Genomic DNA, 23,136 nt, shown 5'->3' with positions numbered 1-23,136 from the left:
GTGTAGCAATTTTAATGGCCAGTAGTGTAATTTATGCTAAGAACAAAAGACACACCCATGCCGGAGGGAGGATTAGAACCTCTTTTTTTCTTTTTTTTTCATCATTTTGTTCGTTATTGATCGTTGTGTTTGGTCGTTGCGGACGTCGCAAGACATCTAGTTCAAGTGCGGTGGTTGATCCTTCCACTCAGTTTTTTTTATTACAGAGGCCAACCGGCTCTCTGACCGAACACGCTGAGCTACCGTGCCGGCTGACACATCATCCTCGCCAGCCAAAACTTTTTTGTTACATGTACTTTATGCTTTTTATCCAACCTCCGATGGTAAGGGCGGCGCAGTCCGTTACATGGCGCCTCAAACCACGCGGCTCAGGAATTTCGCCAAAGCCGACACTGAGGAGAAATATGGTCGTCTTCCTGCTATTGATCTGAGCGCCAGACGCCTTCATGTAGATGTTCAATACGCCTTCCAGGGAGGCCATAACTTGTTGGGAAAACTCAACAGATACGTCGTCTGTGTATGCTGTGCAGCAGTTCCGCGTGTTCTGAACCACTAGTCATCTAATTCTGTTTGTAATGAGACGTAGTAGGGCTTCAGTGCCTATGACATACAGAGTATGCACAGTGGGCATCCTTGGCGGACAGATCGACCAATGCGGAGAGATTTTGTGATGTGACCATTGATTAAAATCCCAGAGGAAGCATTTAACAACATACTGTGGAGGACTGTTGTAATAAGATTGCCATATCCCATCGTCTTTAGTGTTTCAATTAAAAACTCATGGCTCACAGGATCAAACGCTTTCGAAAAGTCTAATAATATAACTGCTCCATTAGTTCTAGCAGCTGCAGCGGAACGTATCACGTCCCGTAGTCCATATGCTGCAGTAAGAATGCTTCTACGGGAGATGGCCCAATGTTAGTAGCTGTCTAAAGTCTGCTCGCAGAGTGATTCCATGCGAATCTTGGTCGCGGGTGTAACGATTTTGAAATCTGCATTAAGTAACGTGACTGGCCGCAAGCTGCACACATGCGCGCTCCGACCAGATTTCGGGAGAACTACGAGGGTTGTGCAGAAATATAATGCACCCCAGTTTCTCTTCGACAATTCCTTATTGAACACAATGGGAATTACACACACGAAAGACTGGTGTTTTATATACACACCCAATTTGACACGTAATCTCCTCCCGTTCTATGGGCTTCCTCCAACGCAAAACATGGGCATGTACGCCCTGTCGGTACCAATTCTTGTCCTTGTGGCGGAGCCAGTGTTTCACTGTGTGAATCACCTCCTCATCGTCCTCAAAATGTCTTCCACGAATGGCATCCTTTAATAGCCCAAACAAGTGGAAGTCCGAGGGGGCTAGGTGAGGTGTGTCAGGAGTGACAGCCGTGGATGGTCTCCCCGGCCGCTGCAAATCTGGAGCTCCACCGAACCGCCTTCTGATGACCTCACCCTCCGTGCGCAGCAACTTTCTGTACTTCTATCGACAGCAGATGCTCCACAGACTTGTCACAAACTTTTGTGAATATTCCCCACAGTTTCTTTCTCTGCAGTGAGCAATTCAATGACGGCACGTTGCTTGTAACGTGCATCCCTACAAACGCCATTTTGAAACTGTCCTGCAGCTACGCTATCTGTCGGAAGTGACTGAAACTTGGCGCGCTCGCTCAGGAGACGTCAAATAACACATACGTAACGTTTCGCATTCGTAGCATTGCTTTCGGCTAGGAAAAAAAATGTGGTGCATTACTTTTTGGGCAACCCTCGAACCCTCGTACTATCACTTCTTTCAGAGTGTCGGGTACTGTTACGCCTCGCCACAGGTCGTTAGCAACAGCTTGAAGAGACTCTTTGAGCAAGTCCCAACAGCATTTGTAGAATTCTGCTACGTGGCCATTAGGCCCTGGCGACTTTTGCTTGGCAGCGTCGAAGACTGCTTTCTCAGTTTGATCGATCGTGAATGGGGCTTCCAGTGTGACGCTATCCGCCTATCGGAACTGTTCTTGGATGGCGTTTAGCACTACGTGACAGTTGTCTTCTGCGCCCCAGGATACGCGACAACGGTTTTTTTTTTTCGGATGCCAGATGTAAGTTGTCTCCCTTCCCTTTGCTATTGTAGCCCTTGTTACGTCGCTGTTTGGGTTCCATTTCGTCGTCGGACCACTGAGTAGAGATCGCAGAGGTAAAGACGGCACCGTCATTACTTCCAGTCGGAATTACACTGTAACCGTTTTTGCATAGAGGGTGTCTGCAGTAGGGCATGGGGTGTCAACCATGCCTTCCACGTCGTGTGAGGGCGTCTCCTCTGTCACTATAGCTCCCTCCGATTCACGAGTGTGGTCCTCGGTAAGGGGAAGTGCGCCTCGGGTTGCTGAACGACAGCAGTGGGTTTCGCGTCAGCAGTTGTGCCGACAGTGTCAGCCAAAACGTTGCGCGAGAGCGCGGCAGCCTGGCTGTTTATCTGTTGGGGCAGCGGCTGGCTAGCTTCGCCGGGATATTACGCCGGCCTACACTTTCTGCAGTTGACTGCAAGTCCATAGTCGACCTGAAAAAAGAAGACCTGGGGGGGGGGGGGGGGGGGGCTGTCCTCTGTACGATATGAATGTCCCTGTGCCACCAACGGACAGATACGACGGTATATGCTTCTTGTAGTCAATACAAACATTACTAACACCGCTGTCAACTTGACAAGTGAAAGCAGACGACAACTTTTCACTGTACTTTGCTCACCGTAAGAATAAAACCGATGTAAACAAACACAACCGCGATGATTGGTCAACAGCCGTAGCACACATATGCTGGTGTCGTTACGCTCTTGGAAATAGGTCAAACTTGTGTATTAGATATATTTTTACTTTGTCACTGTAACTGAAATTTTAAGATATTCTAATGTAGCCATTAACGTTTTTCTTAACCGTACATTAGCTATGTAGTTTTCATTTAAAAAATCGTGTAAGGTCGCAGTCTAGGTAAACACTGGTTGTGCTCTGATTGTCGCGCTGTTAATACGTACTGTGAAAATGGCTGACATTGCTTTCCGTTTCGTAGTGGAACACGCGTGCGAAACACTGTTAAAAGACAGTGAGAAATAAGTTTTCCACTAGATCAGAAAGACAATCGGCTTTGAAGTTTTTCTAGAACTGTTTTTTCTAAATATAAAGTACTTACGGATATACGCCGGCATGGGCTCGGCGTGTTCGGTCAGAAAGCTACCTCCCCTCCGTATTAAAAGAGTAACTGCATCAACGATGAACTTGAACGGGTATCAGATGACGTCCGCCTCGAACAAATGCAACGACCAATAACGAACAAAATGAGATTTCAAAAAAAGAAAAATGATCGGTAGCGTTGGAGATTGGTAGTGGGTAATAAGTAGGTCACTGGTTCCAGTTTCGCTGTATCCGGCTTTTGTTATGTTCAGTTCGTATACGTACATGATAATATGAAATTCATTAAAAATATGCTAATTAACACATACTTAATCATCACGTTTTATGAAAAATGCACGTTTTCTTGTTTCTCATAACATACTGCACGCAGAATTCCAGTTTTCACTGCAAATATAAACTCTTAATTCTCGATATTTTGTAAAAGATTGTTAATAGAGATTGCTTAAGTTAAGGAAACATTACACAATTAAATTTTTGGAATAAAAACGAAAATCAAATACTCATTAATTTGGGCTATGTACATTGTTTTATACTGTAGGTGTGGTTGCACATGAGCCAGAGTGGTATGCGTCGTAGATACATGGAAAACAATACTTTTCACGGCATCGAGCACACCATACAAATGCCGCATGTTTGCAGTTGCTTCCGTATCATTGCAGTATGAGCGTAACAGAATTGATCTGGAGCCAAGTTAAGTGACAAATCGCGAGAAATAACAAGATATTTAAGCCTGCAGGCGTACTGGGACGAATGCAGTAGGCTTTGCCACACGTCACTGGCGAAATGCGTAACAGTATGTCACAAAAGAAGGGGAGAAAATGTGGCGCTTGGGTAACTTCGTTGACTCAGTTGTTGATCGCCTCGTTATGAACGTAGCAGATGACAGTTCCAGAACTCGGATTCGGATATAGGAGTTCTGAGATTACCAGACGACTAACAGTACATAGTACCTCCAGTGCCTCCAATATTTAACTATAAGGTGAAATCCCTGCAGTAAGCTTTTATGTCACACATAGATCACTCAGAAAAACTACCCTGTGCTTGATTTAGGAATTTTCATCACACTTGTTTTAATTACAATACTATGTTAGCTGAGAATGACAGCGTGTTGGGTTTTCCGTCTAGTTTCCTAAGAAGCGTATTGCCCGAGTTTTGTCGTACATTATTTCATTGTCTTTGAAAATTAAATGACATTTACAGGTATATTGTTTCTCTCCTCGTCTCTATTTACGTCTTAATTGCAACTGTTCACATCACTGCAGGTTAGCAGCACCTCTTGGCTGGCCAGTGCTATCCAATTTAAATGTGCTGGTAAAGCTGTTGCCCTGTACCATCGTTAAGCCGATGTGCGCGTAAAGCATAGCGTGCGTGATACGTATGTTTCTTATTGTACTTAACTATACCAAAGACAGCTTTACGCTCCACGTAAAACAAAATCCAGTGAGGTTCCAGCAAACGTAGAATACATAGTGTAAGGTTTACATCAGGTTCATTCTTAAGATGAACACAGTGCAGTGGCGCTAAGAATGGTTCCACAGGGATGTAGCCATCGTGACACATCGTCACTCGAAAATTCGAACGGCATATTGAATATGAGTACATTGCGGATCCCATAGCCAGCATATACAAGTTCCACGTCACTAATCAGCTATAAAAATGTTTAAATTCTCGATTACCACCAGTGGAAGTTACAATTCTTTCACATAACTCCGAAGTTTTCCGTCTTATAAAGAGAGAGTCCAATATAAAATCCAATTGAAACCTCATGATATCTTCGTGAGCAAACTTAAGTTTCTCACGCACCCATTTGTGAATATCTAAGGCAGAAGGATGCGGAGAGTTCCGATCGTTGATGCACTGACTACAACCTGTTCTATTTAAGTTCCACATGTTACCTGCAGAACGTTGTTAAGACAAACACGAAATCATGAATCTCACACGAGACTGCAACACACGACGGTCGTGGCGGTGGACGATGAGCGCTGCCGCACGTCCTTTCGTTGCCACTGCTGCCACTCGACTAAGACTGAGCTGACCACTCCCTTAAAGACATACATTGAAAACTTTGATTGTCGTCCTCCCAGAAATGGTCGAGTATCTATGGATAAGCAGAGACACGTGTTCGCTTAGCTTTACTCCTCTTCCACTGAGTGAAGTTTGTGGCAAATCGGGTAATGGCATGCCTTGTTCCATCATTCTAGGTACCAAAAGCACCCATACAATATTTTGTAAGAGTGGATGCCAAACTAAGGGGGTGGGGGATATGAAGTATTCTTAATATTTTAGAAGACGAAAGGCGACTTGTAAGTAGCCGTAAAAAAGTTCCAGTTCCGACCCTGTGAAAAATTTGCGTAATAAAGACTTTCAAACAATATTCTTGAATTAAAAACCTCTGATTACACTATTGTGTAATATACAGTATTTATGTGATCTTAAGTGTACCCTGCATCACATATAGCGGAAGAAACGAATGTTGAAACGGTGAAACATTGTGCTTGGCTACTTGATTTGTTCCACAAATACTTAACGTGAAAATGCGGTGAATATAATTAAATTAGTAAAAAGAAGTGATAAATAATATCAACAAATCGGTGTGTTAGGAAGTGTATTTTTTTGTATGTAGTGAAACAAAAAATTACAATCAAGAGATTGTGTGTGCAGCAACCACATCGTATTGTGATCGAACAAAAAAGGGACAGAAATAATAATCTTGACAAGTGCTATTGTAGCAAACAAGTCGCAAAAGGTGTGATATGTATAAAATGCAAAGTGGTATACCATTACAGTTGTGCTGACGCTAGTCCAAGCTAAGAAATATGGTTCTGGCTACATTTTTATGGAAAATAATTAAGCCTAAAGTCTGACAAAAATGAACTTTTTCCATAGTTAGGCCTACTCAATTAGATAAAGAGCGTAAAAGACAAATATGACACGATGGTGAAGTAAAACCGAAATCTAAACGCAGAAGCCGAAAGATTAAAAGAATCCGTCCTCACCATATCTAAGGAAACGGCAAGAACATCCAAACTGAGCCTTGGTAAACTTGAAGCCTACAGAGAAGACACATTGTAAAGATCCCGTCTATTGACAGATTCCAAATACAAAGTGTGCATGAGCAGTAGAAAAAGAGATAAATGAAAATTCAGACAAAAAAAAGTTCTTCTACAAACTGATAGTAGTGTGGACTAGTAACATATAAAGAAAATTATTGCAAGATGAAAGTAAGCCAAAACATCGTGAAATCAAAAAGAAGTGCAAAAATATCCTACAAAATAGTTGTGAGAACAATATATGCAGACAGCCATGGTGGAAAAGTTGGCGAAACTGGAAAGCATAAGCAAAACGTTAAAGCTACGAGTTATGTAAAACCAGGAGCCCCCATGGGCGAAGTAGTAAAAAACTGCTCCTTCAATGATCCAGGAACTCTGCGCATTTTGTTAATGGCAGGATCAAATGACACCTACCGAAATGAACTCAAATGAACCCATTCATACATGAGACACTGTGTGGTCTACATAAACATCAAGTAGTTGTGGGCATTCCTACAAGATGAAGAAATAAAGAAAGCAAATAATATACACAGAAAAATTGGCCAGGACTTCCTTGCAATAGATGATATGGACAGAGAACATTATACAACACGTTGCATGCACGCAAATGGAAACGGTAAAATTTTCAAAAGTCAAAAAATTGCGCATTTAATGAACAGTGGTCATTCTGTGTCTCAGTATACCTAGACATTATATCAAACTACCAAAAAGACTCTAGAATGCAAGAAACTGAGAACTACAACCCATAGTCGAATGGCCGCAACTCCATACACACGAGCGAGCAGATTACTCGCAGGTGCCAAAAGTGAAGACAGGAGAATCATCAGCTGCAGCAGCCAGACAAGGGCAGCCACTGAGACAAAGAATGCTGGTAGCATCAGTAACAGCAACCACATAGCAGAGGTGCCTGAGGCCTGGGAGATCTGCAGCAACAGCAGCAGCAGTAGAAGCATTAAGTCAGGGTAGGTGCCTGAGACCTAAGAGTCCTGCTACATTAAGTGAGGATTTTTTATAGCATCGAGCAAGCAGAGGAAGACGTCAGAAAAACTGCAATTAAAAATACTCGTCTCAGTTGCCAGTGTAAATATATTGCCAAAAATTTAAATTCTGTACAAAGAGATGAGTCAGTTGTAGTACCCAACATGAAAAAAAGATCAATACAGTCTAACTGAAGCATGGGGAGCTAGTGAAATGCTTACTGCATCACAAAAAGGGACATCATTAAAATTAAAAACAACAGTTACAATACTTCACCAGAATGTACAGTACATAACAACACACTGGATGACTTATATGTAATATTGCAGGAATATAAACCAAACATTCTAGTAGATACTGAACATGGGCTAAAAGAAAATCTGATTGAGATCCACAACCTGAAAAATTATGCACATGTAACCAGTTTTTGCAGAACACTGCAGAAGGTGGTGCGGTTGCCATTTTCTCTAGCTACAAATCAACTAAATTCATACAAAACACCACAAAACATACTAGAGAAATTAACTTTAAAGCTACTGCAGTGGAAATAAAAATTACAGGAAGGTCATGCAGTGTTTTAGTTCTGTACCAATCACCAAATGGCAAAATAAAAAACATTCTTTGTACAACTAGAAAGCACAATCCAAGAACTTTAAAAAATATGCTGGTTTAATAATTAATGGGGATTTGAACATACCAGGCAAAATAAAGAAAACTCTAAGACACTAATGGACTTACTGCATACTCCCAACCTAAGAATAAAAATAAATAAGCTCATCAGAGTAACTAACTTAATTGAAACTACTAATGATCATATAATAACAAATATTCCTTCATGCTGCTGTGACATCGAGGTAATAAACTCCACACTTGCAGACCATTTTGTCAGCATGATAGACATTAACATAAAGACGTGAGCAAAAGATACAGGAGCAAAAGAGGTAGATAAACACAGAAAACTTCATTCAACTAAAAAAGATAGTAATGAAAGAAAAATGGGAAGCAGTGTACAAAGAAAATGATGCAAATGCTAAATGGAACCAGTTTTATCTTCATTTAATTAGTGTTATAATCTTACACATCTTGTCAGCAAAAGGCTAGGAAACAAATACCAAAAATTAAAAGCTGGGTGACTATACACATACTCCATGCAAGAAATAAGACCCTGCCAACCAAACAAACACTGAGGTGTATAATACTTTGTACAGAATAAAAAACAAAGAGTGTTGCAGATCCATCAGAGAAACAAAGACATTTTTCATTAAGACAGCTGAAGATAAAGAGAGAATTATGTAAAAGCATTATGGTCCTTCATAAATCAATAGAAAGGAAATGTAACAAAACTGACAGAGCACATTTGTCCACTGAAAGATGGCAAAGGTTATCAAGATCCTCTAGAAACAGTGAAAACCTTTAATAGATATTATATAACTGTAACAGATGAACTGAAAAAAACAGCCAAAGAAAGTACAATGTCAGAAATCCCACATATAAAGCATAGCAGTGCTTTCATCCCAGAAATTGGTACAAACGTTTCAACACTAATAAAGAAACTAACGGTCAAGCTTCCATCAGGCTCATATAGGGTTATAACACACCTCATAGAAGAATGTAGGGCAAGTATGATGAAACCCTTAACACATGCACTGAATGCTGCAGTAGAGGACTGTACATTTCCAGATACACTAAAAACAAGCGAAGTAAATCCAGTTTTTAAGAAAGGGGATAGAGGTGAATTTGGAAACTACAGACCAATCTCATTAATCTCAGCTTTTGGTAAAATATATGACATGTTAATAAAGAATAGAATTTAAGTTTTTATAAACAAATTTCAAATACTAAACCCATCACAACGGTAACATGGTTTCAGAGAAGACAAATTGACAATAACTGCATCAACAGATTTAGTTGAGCATATTCTGTGTTTGCTTGACAGGAAACAGAAGACTTGTGGGATCTTCATGGAACTATCTATAGCATTTAACTGTGTAAATCATTCCAGGTTAACTCTGTCAGCATAGGATTTGAGGGAAGTGCTAAGACATTGTCAAATAAGAACCAGTGCACAGAAATAAATCATAATAGTGATTGAAATATAATTAATTACAGATCTCAATTATAAACTATCAGGCATGGAGTGCCACAAGGTTCTGTGCTCAGTCCCATACTGTTTATTCTCTATGTAAATGACTTCCCAGAATATATCAAACAGGAACTTACAGTGTATTCTGATGACACTGCAGTTGTATGTGCAACTGATACAAAGGAGGAGCTTGAAAAGGAAGCACTCATAAGTATTGAAACTGCAAATAAATATCTAATACTATACAATTTTTTTATAAATCAATCTAAAACAATGTGTTTAGTGTTCCAAACCAAACAGAGCGAAAAGTATAACATGATATTAAATTAAATAGTGAGACAATTAAAGATGTAAGCAGCACAAAATTCTTAGGAACTATTAAAGATAAGCGTTCACCATGGAGGTAGCAAATAGATTTTCTGTGTAACAAGAGAAACACAGAAATCTTCATCATGCACAAAACAGCAAGAGTTATAGATGATAAAGTACTCAGGGCCTTTTACTATGGACTTGCATTCCCACATCTGTCCTACTCAGTTCATATATGGGGAAGTGAACAAGATAGCTACTTAAAAAGAACAAGAGATGTGAAGCCACAGTACCATCCAAACAAACTTGTAGACAAGCTTTTGTACACTGTAGTGTACTTACTGCAGATATAACAGAATATTATAGCTGTGAGAATAAGTTTTAAACCCCACATTAATAAAGGCATGCAACAAGAGAAAAGGATAATTATTACACAAGACAGAGAAATCTGAAAATGACAATGAGTGTTCCTGATGAAGCAGGCAAAATGTTTTTCAGCAAGCTTGCAAAATCAGTTAAGGAATTAAATGAATTAAATTTATTTAATCATTTCAAAGCTTATCATACAGATAAATCTGTGTATGGTGTGAGTCAATATTAAATATCAGATTAAGTGTTAACTGTTGTACTGTAACAGAAAATATGTAATAGCCTCATCTGTACCAATAAAAGGTAATCCTGTTTTTTTTTCTCTACATTTATTGCATATATGAAATTGTCTGATGCACCCTATATTCTCAGCTGAAAATTATTAGATAGAGTCCATGGGCAAAGAATAAATGAATAAATTTATAGACTGTCATGGTTTTCTTCCCAGGTTTTCTTCGTGCTACGAAAAAAAGACCGTCAAATCACTTTCTTGCACATGTATCACCACACTGTGATGCCAATGGTGTCATGGGGAGCCACAAAATATTACCCTGGAGGCCATGGAACGTTCATTGGAGTGATAAATTCTTTTGTGCACATAATTATGTACTTCTACTACATGATGGCAGCTATGGGACCACAGTTCCAGAAGTATCTGTGGTGGAAGAAGTACATCACTACATTGCAGATGGTGTGTTATAATTCCATTAAACTTCTTTTGTCTGTTGTTGATAAATTTAGAATTTTAAAGAGAATAGCATAAACAAATTACTGCAACATCTGAAATTCTTATTACTAGTTGTCCTAAATGTACACTGTGGTCCTAGAGAAAGGTAGGACATCTGCTAGTTTACCGTTTCTTTCAGTGAGTCAAAAACACATGCACTCTTTATGTTCCCAATTAAAAAACTCACTACACGGACTTCTCACATATAAATAAAGAAAACATAATAAGTGATGCACAACACAGATTCAGAACTGGCAGATCAACACAGTCAGCTATTTATGCCTTCTTAAATGAAATTCTAACTGAAGTGGATAATAAGCAACATGTGTCTGGCATATTTCTTGACCTTCGCAAAGCATTCGATGTAATTAATCATAGTACTCTGTTGCAGAAGCTAGGTAATTATGGAATACGAGGCCTGACAAACAAGTGGATACATTCCTACCTTCATGACCATCAACAGATCACTCAAATAAAATACAAAGACATAAAAACACAAAAAGTTTGTAATTTTTACAGTAATGCACAAAACATGACATATGGAGTTCCTTAAAAGTCAGTCCTTGGGCCAATTCTTTTCATTCTTTATGTTAATGATTTGTCAGAAAAAATAACTAAATGGACAACAGTACTTTTTGCAGATGACACAAATATCCTAATCAAATCATGTGATGAGGAAAGCCTTCAAAAAACAGCTACAGGTATAATACAAAATTTGACACAATGGTCCAGAACAAATGAGCTAATAATAAATAATGAAAAAACAGTGACAGTCAATTTCCACAGTTCACAGAAACTACATCCTGCAAAACCGATTTTTAAAATTGATGGAAAAACTGTCTCATCTGTGAGTGACACAAAATTTTGAGGTATACTTATATACCTAAAATGGGAGACACATCTTACCCATGTAAATAAAAAGTTAAACACATTTACATATGCAGTAATAATCCTCGCACAAAATACAAGCCGTGTGTCAGTGATCACAATGTACCATGGCAGTATTCAGTCACTGCTGATGTACGGCATTATCTTTTGGGGGAACTCCGTAGGTACAAACAAAACATTTAGGCTACAGAAAAAGATTCTTAGAATAATAAACCATGCTAAGTACAGAGACTTCTGTAGACCAATATTAAAAAACCTCAATATACTGCCTCTTCCTTGCTTATGAAATATTAAATTTCACAAAAGGAAGTATTTTAAAAGATGGAAATACACTCCTGGAAATGGAAAAAAGAACACATTGACACCGGTGTGTCAGACCCACCATACTTGCTCCGGACACTGCGAGAGGGCTGTACAAGCAATGATCACACGCACGGCACAGCGGACACACCAGGAACCGCAGTGTTGGCCGTCGAATGGCGCTAGCTGCGCAGCATTTGTGCACCGCCGCCGTCAGTGTCAGCCAGTTTGCTGTGGCATACGGAGCTCCATCGCAGTCTTTAACACTGGTAGCATGCCGTGACAGCGTGGACATGAACCGTATGTGCAGTTGACGGACTTTGAGCGAGGGCGTATAGTGGGCATGCGGGAGGCCGGGTGGACGTACCGCCGAATTGCTCATCACGTGGGGCGTGAGGTCTCCACAGTACATCGATGTCGTCGCCAGTGGTCGGCGGAAGGTGCACGTGCCCGTCGACCTGGGACCGGACCGCAGCGACGCACGGATGCACGCCAAGACCGTAGGATCCTACGCAGTGCCGTAGGGGACCGCACCGCCACTTCCCAGCAAATTAGGGACACTGTTGCTCCTGGGATATCGGCGAGGACCATTCGCAACCGTCTCCATGAAGCTGGGCTATGGTCCTGCACACTGTTAGGCCGTCTTCCGCTCACGCCCCAACATCGTGCAGCCCGCCTCCAGTGGTGTCGCGACTGGCGTGAATGGAGGGACGAATGGAGACGTGTCGTCTTCAGCAATGAGAGTCGCTTCTGCCTTGGTGCCAATGATGGTCGTATGCGTGTTTGGCGCCGTGCAGGTGAGCGCCACAATCAGGACTGCATACAACCGAGGCACACAGGGCCAACACCCGGCATCATGGTGTGGGGAGCGATCTCCTACACTGGCCGTACACCACTGGTGATCGTCGAGGGGACACTGAATAGTGCACGGTACATCCAAACCGTCATCGAACCCATCGTTCTACCATTCCTAGACTGGCAAGGGAACTTGCTGTTCCAACAGGACAATGCACGTCCGCATGTATCCCGTGCCACCCAACGTGCTCTAGAAGGTGTAAGTCAACTATCCTGGCCAGCAAGATCTCCGGATCTGTCCCCCATTGAGCATGTTTGGGACTGGATGAAGCGTCGTCTCACGCGGTCTGCACGTCCAGCACGAACACTGGTCCAACTGAGGCGCCAGGTGGAAATGGCATGGCAAGCCATTCCACAGGACTACATCCAGCATCTCTATGATCGTCTTCATGGGAGAATAGCAGCCTGCATTGCTGCGAAAGGTGGATATACACTGTACTAGTGCCGACATTGTGCATGCTCTGTTGCCTGTGTCTATGTGCCTGTGGTTCTGTCAGTGTGATCATGTGATGTATCTGACCCCAGGAATGTGTCAATAAAGTTTCCTCTTCCTGGGACAATGAATTCACGGTGTTCTTATTTCAATTTCCAGGAGTGTATCTTCAAGTATAACTGTGATTACCACCCTCATGATACTAGGCAGAAGCATTATTTGCATGTCAATACAGTAAGTACAAACATTTGTAAGAGAGGAGTGTACCATACTGGCATAATGCTGTACAATCACATGCCATCCTATTTGAAAGAGATGCAAAATTTACAAAAGTTTAAAGTGAAACTGAAAGAGTACTTGCTTGACCACTGCTTCTATTCTGTTTCTGAGTTTTTAGAGAACCAGAAAAGTATAGTGTAACTGCTCAAATATTCCTAACCAGTCTATCATTGTAATTCATTATATTAATTTTGTCATCAATTTCAACATGTATTGAAAAATTTTAAATTATTTATCTTTTCAAAATATCTATGTGTATGATGTTGTATATACTGTACCAAGCTGACTTGTACTACATCGTTTATGGCAAAATATGTACCTAAACACTATTTACAGGACCAGTAAATTAAAAACAAATACAATACAAATACGAAAGTTTAGTAGTCACAACACTTTCTATATAAATCTCTATCATGAGGAGAAGAGTGGCTTAACTTCCTAATTGATAAAACAGAAGCATGCACTATATACTAATACATATGACACAGTATGAACAAGAAGGCATAAATTTAAAATATAAGGGACAATGAATACTGGAAGTAAACTCCTCCAAGTTCTTAGATGTACACAAATTAAAATGGTCATGTCACATTATACATCTAGCAGAAAGACTTCATATGGCAACATTTGCATGACTAAATTGACTGTGGATAAGGAAACAGTCAGAGCTGCTTACTTTGGAAATTTCTGAGGGCTATTGTTTTATGGCATTATGGCATTTATTACTCAGAAGAGATCATTCCGCATTATATGTCCATATAAGGCACTCCTACAAAAATCTGTATCAGAAGCTACAGATTTTTGCAATATCACAAATTATCTTGTCGCTCATACATTTTGTTAGAAGAAGCTGCACCCTTTCCCAAACTGATAGAGCATATTACCATAATATCAGGTCAAAATAAAACTTGCACAGCAGCCAAACAAATTTCATCCTTGTACAGAATGGCATAAATTACTCAGGAATTGAAGTGTTCATAGCTCTACTGATAGGAATAAAAAGCCTTCCTCTTATAAAATCAAAATTTAAGAGAAAACTGAAGAAACACCTGATGCTAATCTCACTGTACTCAGTTGGTGAACGATTTTCCTTAGATGAGCTTGCTTGCATGTAGTTTAGTGGTATTATAATTGTATTAGTATGATCCCCCATTAGTTTAAGTTCAAATTGACTCCTTACATTTTGTTGTAGAATATAGGGAAGAATGTTGTACCTCGCTACACTTTTCAGACTTCTGCCTCTGTAACAGAAGTTTTAATATACTTCCTTACTACATTTTTAAATTATGACAGTCACTTTTTATGCACTGCAGTATTTTTCTGAAATTAAAAAATTATTCCAGAAAATTAAGGTTTTTCCAAATTCGTGTACCTAGGATCAAGTATTTGATTGAATTTTAAAAGCATTGCAGTCAATAAAAAGTTGTCAATACTGTTTTTAATAAGCTATCTGTTACATTATTACTCTGCAACACACCAATAATCAGTAAGTGAAATCAAATTGAGCAGTACTACTAATGTTCCAAATAGCTTTACTTTACAGCATTTAAATCTCTAGAATATTAAATATTTACAAATACTGTGCAAAATTCAACCTCATGTCTAACAATAAAAAACACCAGAAAATAGGAGAAACTGACTATGGTTGTCTCTAGCTAGCTTTCACTCGTATGATCCTAAAATTAGTCACTAGACTAAAATACCAACCAAAAAACATCACATGTTCCTAAGTATGCTATCCTCTAGTTTCAGCACTCTCATCTACCATACTTCTTTTTTGCAGCTGTATAGCTATAAGTATCAGTGGAACTTGTAATAAAATAAAGTAATACATACAAAAATATGCTTTAGGAAAGGAGGACATTTTGAAAAGGTCAAAATTCATAATTTATTAACTCAGGGTCTGATGAACAATTCTGCACTAATAATGAAAGAAAAAAATTATGCAGGAAACTAGGGTATTTAAAATGGATGTGGTTTAGGCAGTGGCAATATCATATTGAAAGGCAGCTCACAAAGAGAATCTATAGGGTTGATCCTATACAAAAAGAAAACAGTTGCTGCACAGACATTAAGGATAAAGAAAACACTGAAATACAGCAAACATATTGCATATTAGCCAATCCAGCACACAGTCCATACAATCAAGGTGAAGAAAATTATGTTAGTATCTAATGTCTTATTATAACATGTCGTTAGAGATAGTTATTGAACACGGTTGGTGACAGGCTTTAGCTCTGGTCTTGTTTGAGGAATTGGTACAAAATGCGCATAAACTAATTTACAGACGACCTAAATCAGGATGATGGAATATGGATTTCAACAACATTCCTTCCTGTTACAAATTCAGCCCTTAACCACTCTGTCATGTACACAGTCTCAGTGTATATCAGCATATGTTAGTAACAAAGAGGTAAAAAAATATATAAAAATAACTATATAGACTAAATTATCAAAATTATGAGCTAAATAGAAAATAAACATCATGATGGAGATCTGTCTACAGCTGAAGAAGGAAAATAATTTTGATGAGGATATCATGCATGATTACCAGTCAACAAGTATTGTTTTAATACAAATAACTTATTATTCAGAAAAAATGCAATACTTTCTTGTGACAATATATGGACAAAATGCACAATAGCCATTAGTTGCATAAAAAATGCTACAGTGGAGAAATAAATTACTCACTGCTAGTTATCAATTGCTACACTGGAAAATGTTAAATAAACATGAAATCACTTTTAGAAAGACAGAGGGAAGAAGTTTAACTCACTAATTTGACAGAAATCAATTAATAAACGGTTGATACAACAGTTTAGTGAGCTAAATTGGATACTTATCTTAAAAAATGTTGGTGAAGTAATAACATGGAATTTTCACCTCCAAGCTGAGTGTAAAGTAGTACTTTTGGATCAGGAAGGCTATCAGCATACCATAACAAGCACATGAAACGCAATGTGAGTCAATGTATATTACATAACAGACCTTACATCACCTTACATGTTAGTGTGGCCAGGATTGCGGTAAGCCTGACATTAATTGGTTTGCTCTACCAACCAACAATAAATTCATATTATTTTATATATGGCATATAAATGAGGGTACAGAAGAAAAATAGTCACAAATAATGAAGCAAGTGGACAAGGAAACAAAGTGAGTAATGAAACAAGTGTACAAATAAACTAATAAGATTGTTGGTTCATTGATTTGGGGTAGGGGACCAAACGACCAAGTCATTGGTGCCATCAAATGAGGGAAAGATGGGGAAGGAAATCAGCCATCCCTTTCAAAGGAACATTCCCAGCATTTGCCTGAAGCAATTTAGGGAAATCATGGAAAACCTAAATCAGGATGGCCGGACGCGGGTTTGAGCTGTCAGCCTCTTGAATGTGAGTCCAGTGCACTAATTACTATGCCACCTCATTCAGTGAAAACTAATAAGATGCAATAGAGATGGACTGTTAAAAATTGGAACCATTAAAAATACCTACTTTTAAAGCTGAATGTTATGATAGAAGCTAATATTAAAAAACAAACAAAAAAACAAAATCTGTGCTCATAAGGCCATTGCTAGTACAGGCCACATAAAGGAATTTAAGAAAAACAGATCACATCAGAAGCTGGCCACTACAAAAGTATGGTCATAACTCTACAGAAGTGGAAGGAAAAATGGAAGCAAGAATCAATGTAAATTTTTTACAGACCAGCAGGGTGAGGAGCAGTGATAAGACACAGTCGTAGGAAAATGGCTTCAGAAACACAGGAGTAATTTACAACAGTGTGGTTTTTATGACTACAACAGTGTGGTTTTTATGACAACACTTGCTGTTTACCCATGACTTCACTCATTTACAGGTATGTTACACATCTCCCCCTGCCCCCTCTCTCTTTGTCCATCTTCTCCTCCCCCACCCTCTGTCCATCTCATACTCCACCTCCATCTGCCCATCTCCTAGTGCCCTCTCTGTGTCCATCTCCTCTTATGCCCCCCACCCCTCTCTCTCCATCACCCCTTTTACCCTCTCTTTCTGTCTGTCTACGCCTCCCTCCTTTCTCGCCATATCCTCCTCACCTCTCTCTTTGCATATCTCCACCTCTCACACTCTCACCATCCACTCCTGTCCCCCCTCTCTCTCTCTCTCTCTGTACTTCTCCCCAATGTCATCCTATTTTCATCCTACCACCACCCCAGTGGGAAGTAATTCTTATTCCCACAGTATTTATTACCAGACAATAAGTGGTATACATTGAGGTGATGAAAGTCATTGGATAGTGATATACACAAATACAGATGGTAGTAGTATCTCACACACAAGGTATAAAAGGCCAGTGCATTGGCAGAGTTGTCATTTGTGCTCAGGTAATTCTTGTGAAGAGGTTTCCAATGTATATGTGGTCACACAATCGGAATTAACACACCTTGAATGTGGAATAGTAGTTGGAGCTAGACACATGGGGCATTCCATTTTGGAAACCATTAATGGATCCAATATTCCAAGATCCACAGCGTCAAGATTGTGCCAAAAAAAAACAAAAAAACAAATTTCAGGTATTACCTCTCATCATGCACAATGCAGTGGCCAATGACCTTCACTTAATGACCAACAGCAGCAACATTTGCATATAGTTGTTAGTGCTAATAGATAAGCAACACTCCATGAAATAACTGCAGAAGTCAATGTGGGATGTACGATGAATGTATCCGTTGGGACAGTGTGGTGAAATTTGACATTAATAGGCTATGACAGCTGGCGACCGGTGGTAGCGCCTTAACTAACTGCATAAAATTGCCTGCAGCACGTGTCCTGGGCTCGTGACCATATTGGTTGGACCCTAGATGGCTGGAAAACCATGACATGATCAGATGAGCCCCAATTTCAGTTTGTAAGTGCTAATGGTAGGCTCTGAGTGTGGAGCAGACCCCATGAAACCATGGACCCAAGTTGTCAACAGGCACTGTGCAAGCTGGTGGTGGTCCTATAGTGGTGTGGGCTATGTTTCTGTGGAATAGACTGGGTCCTCATGTCTAACTGAACCAATCATTGACTATAAATGGTTATGTCTGGCTACTTGGAGACCATTTGTGGCCATTCATGTTCCCATTCAAAGATGTCTGTCATGGCAATACAGTTGTTCATGACTGGTTTGTAGAACATTCTGGAAAATTCATGTGAATGATCTGGCCACCCACTTCACCTGATGTGAATCCCATCAGACATTTATGGTATGTAATCAAAAGGTCAGTTCATGTGCAACACCCTGCACCAACAACACATTCGCAGTTATCGACAGCTATAGAGGCACCATGGCTCAATATGTCTGCAGGGACCTCCAAACGACTTGTTGAGTCCATGCCACATTGACTTTCTGTGCTACACGGAGCAAAAGGAAGTCTGACACTATATTAAGGGGTATCTCATGACTTTTGTCACCTCAGTGTGTGTACCAAGTTCCATTAAAATCAATGTAGTGGTCTAGGAGTGGGTGTGGAACATACTCACATACATGCATATTTTTCTAATATACAAGCCTTTTACCTATGACCTAAAATCCCATGTACGAATGTCACATATATTACACAAATACTGCAGTTTGGGGTGAAGTGAGACATTATCATCTTTACTATTTTGTCAGTGCTGACATCTAGTGACTCGTTCTGAAGGAAGTTAGTCTCTGCTCTTAGTTTTGTCCAATAAGGTTTAATAAAGCAGATGCACCTTATTTTAAGCTAATTCTGTTAGTAACTAATTCACTGAATGATTTTTTCTTTCATATAGGAAAAGGAAAACTATGTGATATCTTCACAAACCACCTCACTAGCTATGGAGAACATTAATTTAATTCTCAAACTAACCAACAACCTCAAGAGCTGGTAGTGAGGTTATGTTGTACACAAATTTTTGGAATGTATTTGCCATTAATTTATTCATGAGGCCAATTTTCTTGATTGGCATGGACATCATGTGAATAAGTTCAAGGAAAAAAGACCAGGGAGGGACTAGATCAAGAATCTATCTGAAACTGTAAAGAGATCAAGGGCTACTGCTGATGAAGAATCTCTCATTGCTTACTAAAAACCTGGAAGCTAATTTGAAACACATTCCTCCAGAGACTATATTAAATTATTATGAAACAAACTTCACATACGGTCCTTGGTCTTCCACAGCCATTGTATGAAGCAGATGTTAAGATCCTGAAAGAGTTTTTGATCACATCGAAACTGTCAACCAGTGTAATTTTTGTTGTATCTGGAAATGGAGGAATGCTTCCACCATTTGTTTTCTACATGAGTGGAAGCAGAAGTCTCTACACAACTTGGACAGAAGATGGTGTTGAGGACACATACTATGCAGTAAGCAAATCTGGTTGGATTTACATGTCATTATTTGAAGAATGGTTTTTGAAAATAGTTTCCCATACTTAAGAAGGTCTGACAGAAGAAAATCTGTTGTGGGGGACAATTTTCCATGTCATTGCTTCCCAGGAAGTGATAGGGCCATGTCAATTTCACAATATTGCTTGTATAATGCTGGCTCTGAATTCTACACACCTTACTCAGCCACTGGATGTTGCTCTATTCAGGTCCATGAAGGCAGCATGGAGGGTTGATTTGATCAACTGGAAAAACTGAACAAGGACTGCCTGTCAATGTCCAGTTTCCAAGAAATCCAAAGCAAGCACTGGAGAAAGTTGAAAACACACCAATGAGAATGTGATATAATATCATTAGATCTTCATAAAGTGCTGCAGAAAGGGCCAAGGAAAGTTCAGCACTCAGAGTCAGAGAAGATATGGACAGATGTTTTATACACATCAAAAAAACTTTTGCATCACCTCATTTCTGAAAGTTGTGGAACATGTACAGAAAATTGGAATAGAGATCAACATAAACATCATTTCTGGCCTCTTTATTACTCATGAAGACCACACATTGCATGTTGTACCACCATACAGTGAGACCTTCAGATGTGGTGCTCCAGATTGCTGTACACACCAGTTCCTCTAATACCCAGCAGCACATCCTCTTGCATTAATGCATGCCTATATTCATTGTGGCATACTATCCACAAGTTCATCAAGCCACTGTTGGTCCAAATTGTCCCTCTCTTCAACAGCGATTTGGTGTAGGTCCCTCAGAGTAGTTGGTGGGTCACATCATCCATAAACAGCCATTTTCAATCTATCCCAGGCATATTCGATAAGGTTCATGTCTGGAGGACATGCTGGCCATTCTAGTTGAGCGGTGTCATTATCCTGATGGAAGTCATTCACAAGATGGGGATGATGGAGGCATGAATTGTCATCTATGAAGCTGAATGCCTCGCCAATATCCTGCTGATATGGTTGTACTATTGGTTGGAGGATGGCATTCACATATCATACAGCCATTACGGTGCCTTCCATGACCACCAGTGGCATATGTCGACTCCAAATAATGCCACCCCAAAACACCAGGGGACGTCCACCTTGTGGCACTCACTGGACCATGTGTCTAAGGCGTTCAGTCTGACCGGGTTGCCTCCAAACACGTCTCCGACGATTTCTGGTTGAAGGCATATGCGGCACTCATCGGTGAAGAGAACATGATGCCAATCCTGAGCCAACCATTCGGCATGTTATTGGGCCCATCTGTACCGCACTGCAGGGTGTCATGGTTGCGAAGTTGGACCTTGCCATGGACGTCGTGAGTGAAGTTGGGAATCATGCAGCCTATTGCGCACAATTTGAGTCGTAACATGACGTGCTGAGGCTACACAAAAAGTATTATTCAACAAGGTGGCGTTGCAGTCAGGGCTCCTCAAAGCCATAAACCACAGGTGGTGGCCATCCATTGCAGTAGTACCCCTTGCGCAGCCTGAGCAAGGCATGTCATCAACAGTTTCTGTCTCTCTGTATCTCCTCCATGTCCAAACAACATTGTTTTGGTTCACTCCAAAACACCTAGACACTGCTCTTGTTGAGAGCCCTTTCTGGCACAAAGTAACACTGCAGATGTGATCAAACCATGGTACTGACCATCTAGGTATCGTTGAGCTACAGACCACACGACTGTGTACCTCATTTGTGGCGGAATGACTGGAACTGATCAGTCTAATAGGCGCTGCTCATGCATGGTTGTTTACATCTTTGGGCAGGTTTAGTGACATGTCTGTACAGTCAAAGGGACTGTGTCTGTGATACAATATCCACAGTCAACGTCTGTTTTAAGGAGTTCTGGGAACCAGGGTGACGCAATTTTTTTTTTTTTTTTTTTTTTTTTTTTTTTTTTTTTTTTTTTTTTTAAATGTGTGTATATGAAAAGCTTGTCACAGCTGTATCTAGTCTGACTGTTCAATCAGGTATGAGTATTTTTCCTGCTGATTTTGGCCTCAGGTGTTGGCCACAACTTCTGTCAGCTACACCAGTATCTCTGAGCATCATTCTTCCAGTAATGTCTGACATGTTGAAATGCTGATGGATGTGAAGGGAACTGTTGAGAAGAAGTTTGGATTCCTCCAGATGAGAACAGTTGTGGTGAAATAAAATGTCAATTTCTACTAAGAATGAGGGAACAAGCCAGGGACTTCATTGTGGGGAAATTCACCAGAGGAAGACCTCTAAGATAAAACCATGTAGGCAAGGTAATCAGCACACCAAAGAATAATATGATTGAAGTAAATTTTCTAATAAAAAAAAGGATGGTAAAAAATACAATATTCCATATCCTCCCACTTCTGACATCCTGTATGTTCTGTAAAAATATATTATATGGGGTACTGATGTGTATAAAGACATCAGGAGAGCACCCTCTCTTCCTAACTTTGTCCAAGAATGTTGACATAATGAAAGTTCAATAAGTGTAAGTTGATATGATATTTTTTTCATGTTAAAGTGCATTACAATTGTCTTCTTTTCAGAAAATTACTGGTGTTAACATAAACTAGCAAAACTTCATGTACAGCAGCCTATAATAAACAATTTTCTACTTACTGTGCTCTGAGGTGTTACTTACCTGCAAAATGTGTAGGGGGTGCTAAAATCTCGGTTCCATTTCACCCCCATAGTGCACTAGAGGGAGATTAAAGCACAAATAAATTTCTCTCCCAATCCACCCCAGAGACCCCAACATAGGACAATTCTTAAACCCACGGAAATGCCCATAACCAAATGTATTTTTAAACATTTGAGCCCAGGCACACTATACCACAATGTTGCATGATTTTATATGTAAAGTGTCATGAAGCATTGAAGTAAATTCAATGGGGTATTCACTGAGAATGTGTCCCACTTCACCCTGTTTTACACAATGCAACCCCAAAGAGGATGTTAAGTTTACCTGTGGTATACACCCATGTGATATGATCTTTGTTCCCTAAACAACAAATTCCTCTCCTGTGCCAACCTCTTCATCTCATAGTACCACTTGCTACCTATGTCTTCAGTTATTTGCTGGATGTATTTCAATCTCTGTCCTCCTCTTCCGCTTTTATCCTCTTCTGCTCCCTCTAGTACCATAGAAGTTATTCCCTGATGTCTTAATAGATGTCCTATTGTCCTGCGCCTTAGCCTTGTCAGTGTTTTGCAGATATTCCATTCCTCTCTAATTCTGCACAGAACCTCCTCATTCCTTACCTTATCAATCCACCTATTTTTCAACATTCAGCTGTAGACCACATCTCAAATGCTTCAGTTCTCTTCTGTTCTGG

The 23,136-nt window shown here is 40.0% G+C and overlaps 1 protein-coding gene across 2 annotated transcripts in view; it reads left to right on the top strand.

Moving 5' to 3' along the window:
• Positions 1-23,136, top strand: part of LOC126183447 (elongation of very long chain fatty acids protein AAEL008004-like) — a 261,743-nt gene that overhangs the window by 228,458 nt on the left and 10,149 nt on the right. For both annotated transcript variants that reach the window (XM_049925439.1, XM_049925440.1), the window contains exon 6: positions 10,414-10,656. In XM_049925439.1, coding sequence (XP_049781396.1) covers positions 10,414-10,656 — 243 coding nt within the window. The remainder of the gene's footprint in view (positions 1-10,413; positions 10,657-23,136) is intronic.

The sequence above is a fragment of the Schistocerca cancellata genome, chromosome 4 (genome assembly GCF_023864275.1).
Source record: "Schistocerca cancellata isolate TAMUIC-IGC-003103 chromosome 4, iqSchCanc2.1, whole genome shotgun sequence".
In the NCBI taxonomy this organism is placed as follows: Eukaryota; Metazoa; Arthropoda; class Insecta; order Orthoptera; family Acrididae; genus Schistocerca; species Schistocerca cancellata.
The sequence above is the reverse complement of the archived record's forward strand: the minus strand, read 5'-3'. Positions and strand labels throughout refer to the sequence as shown.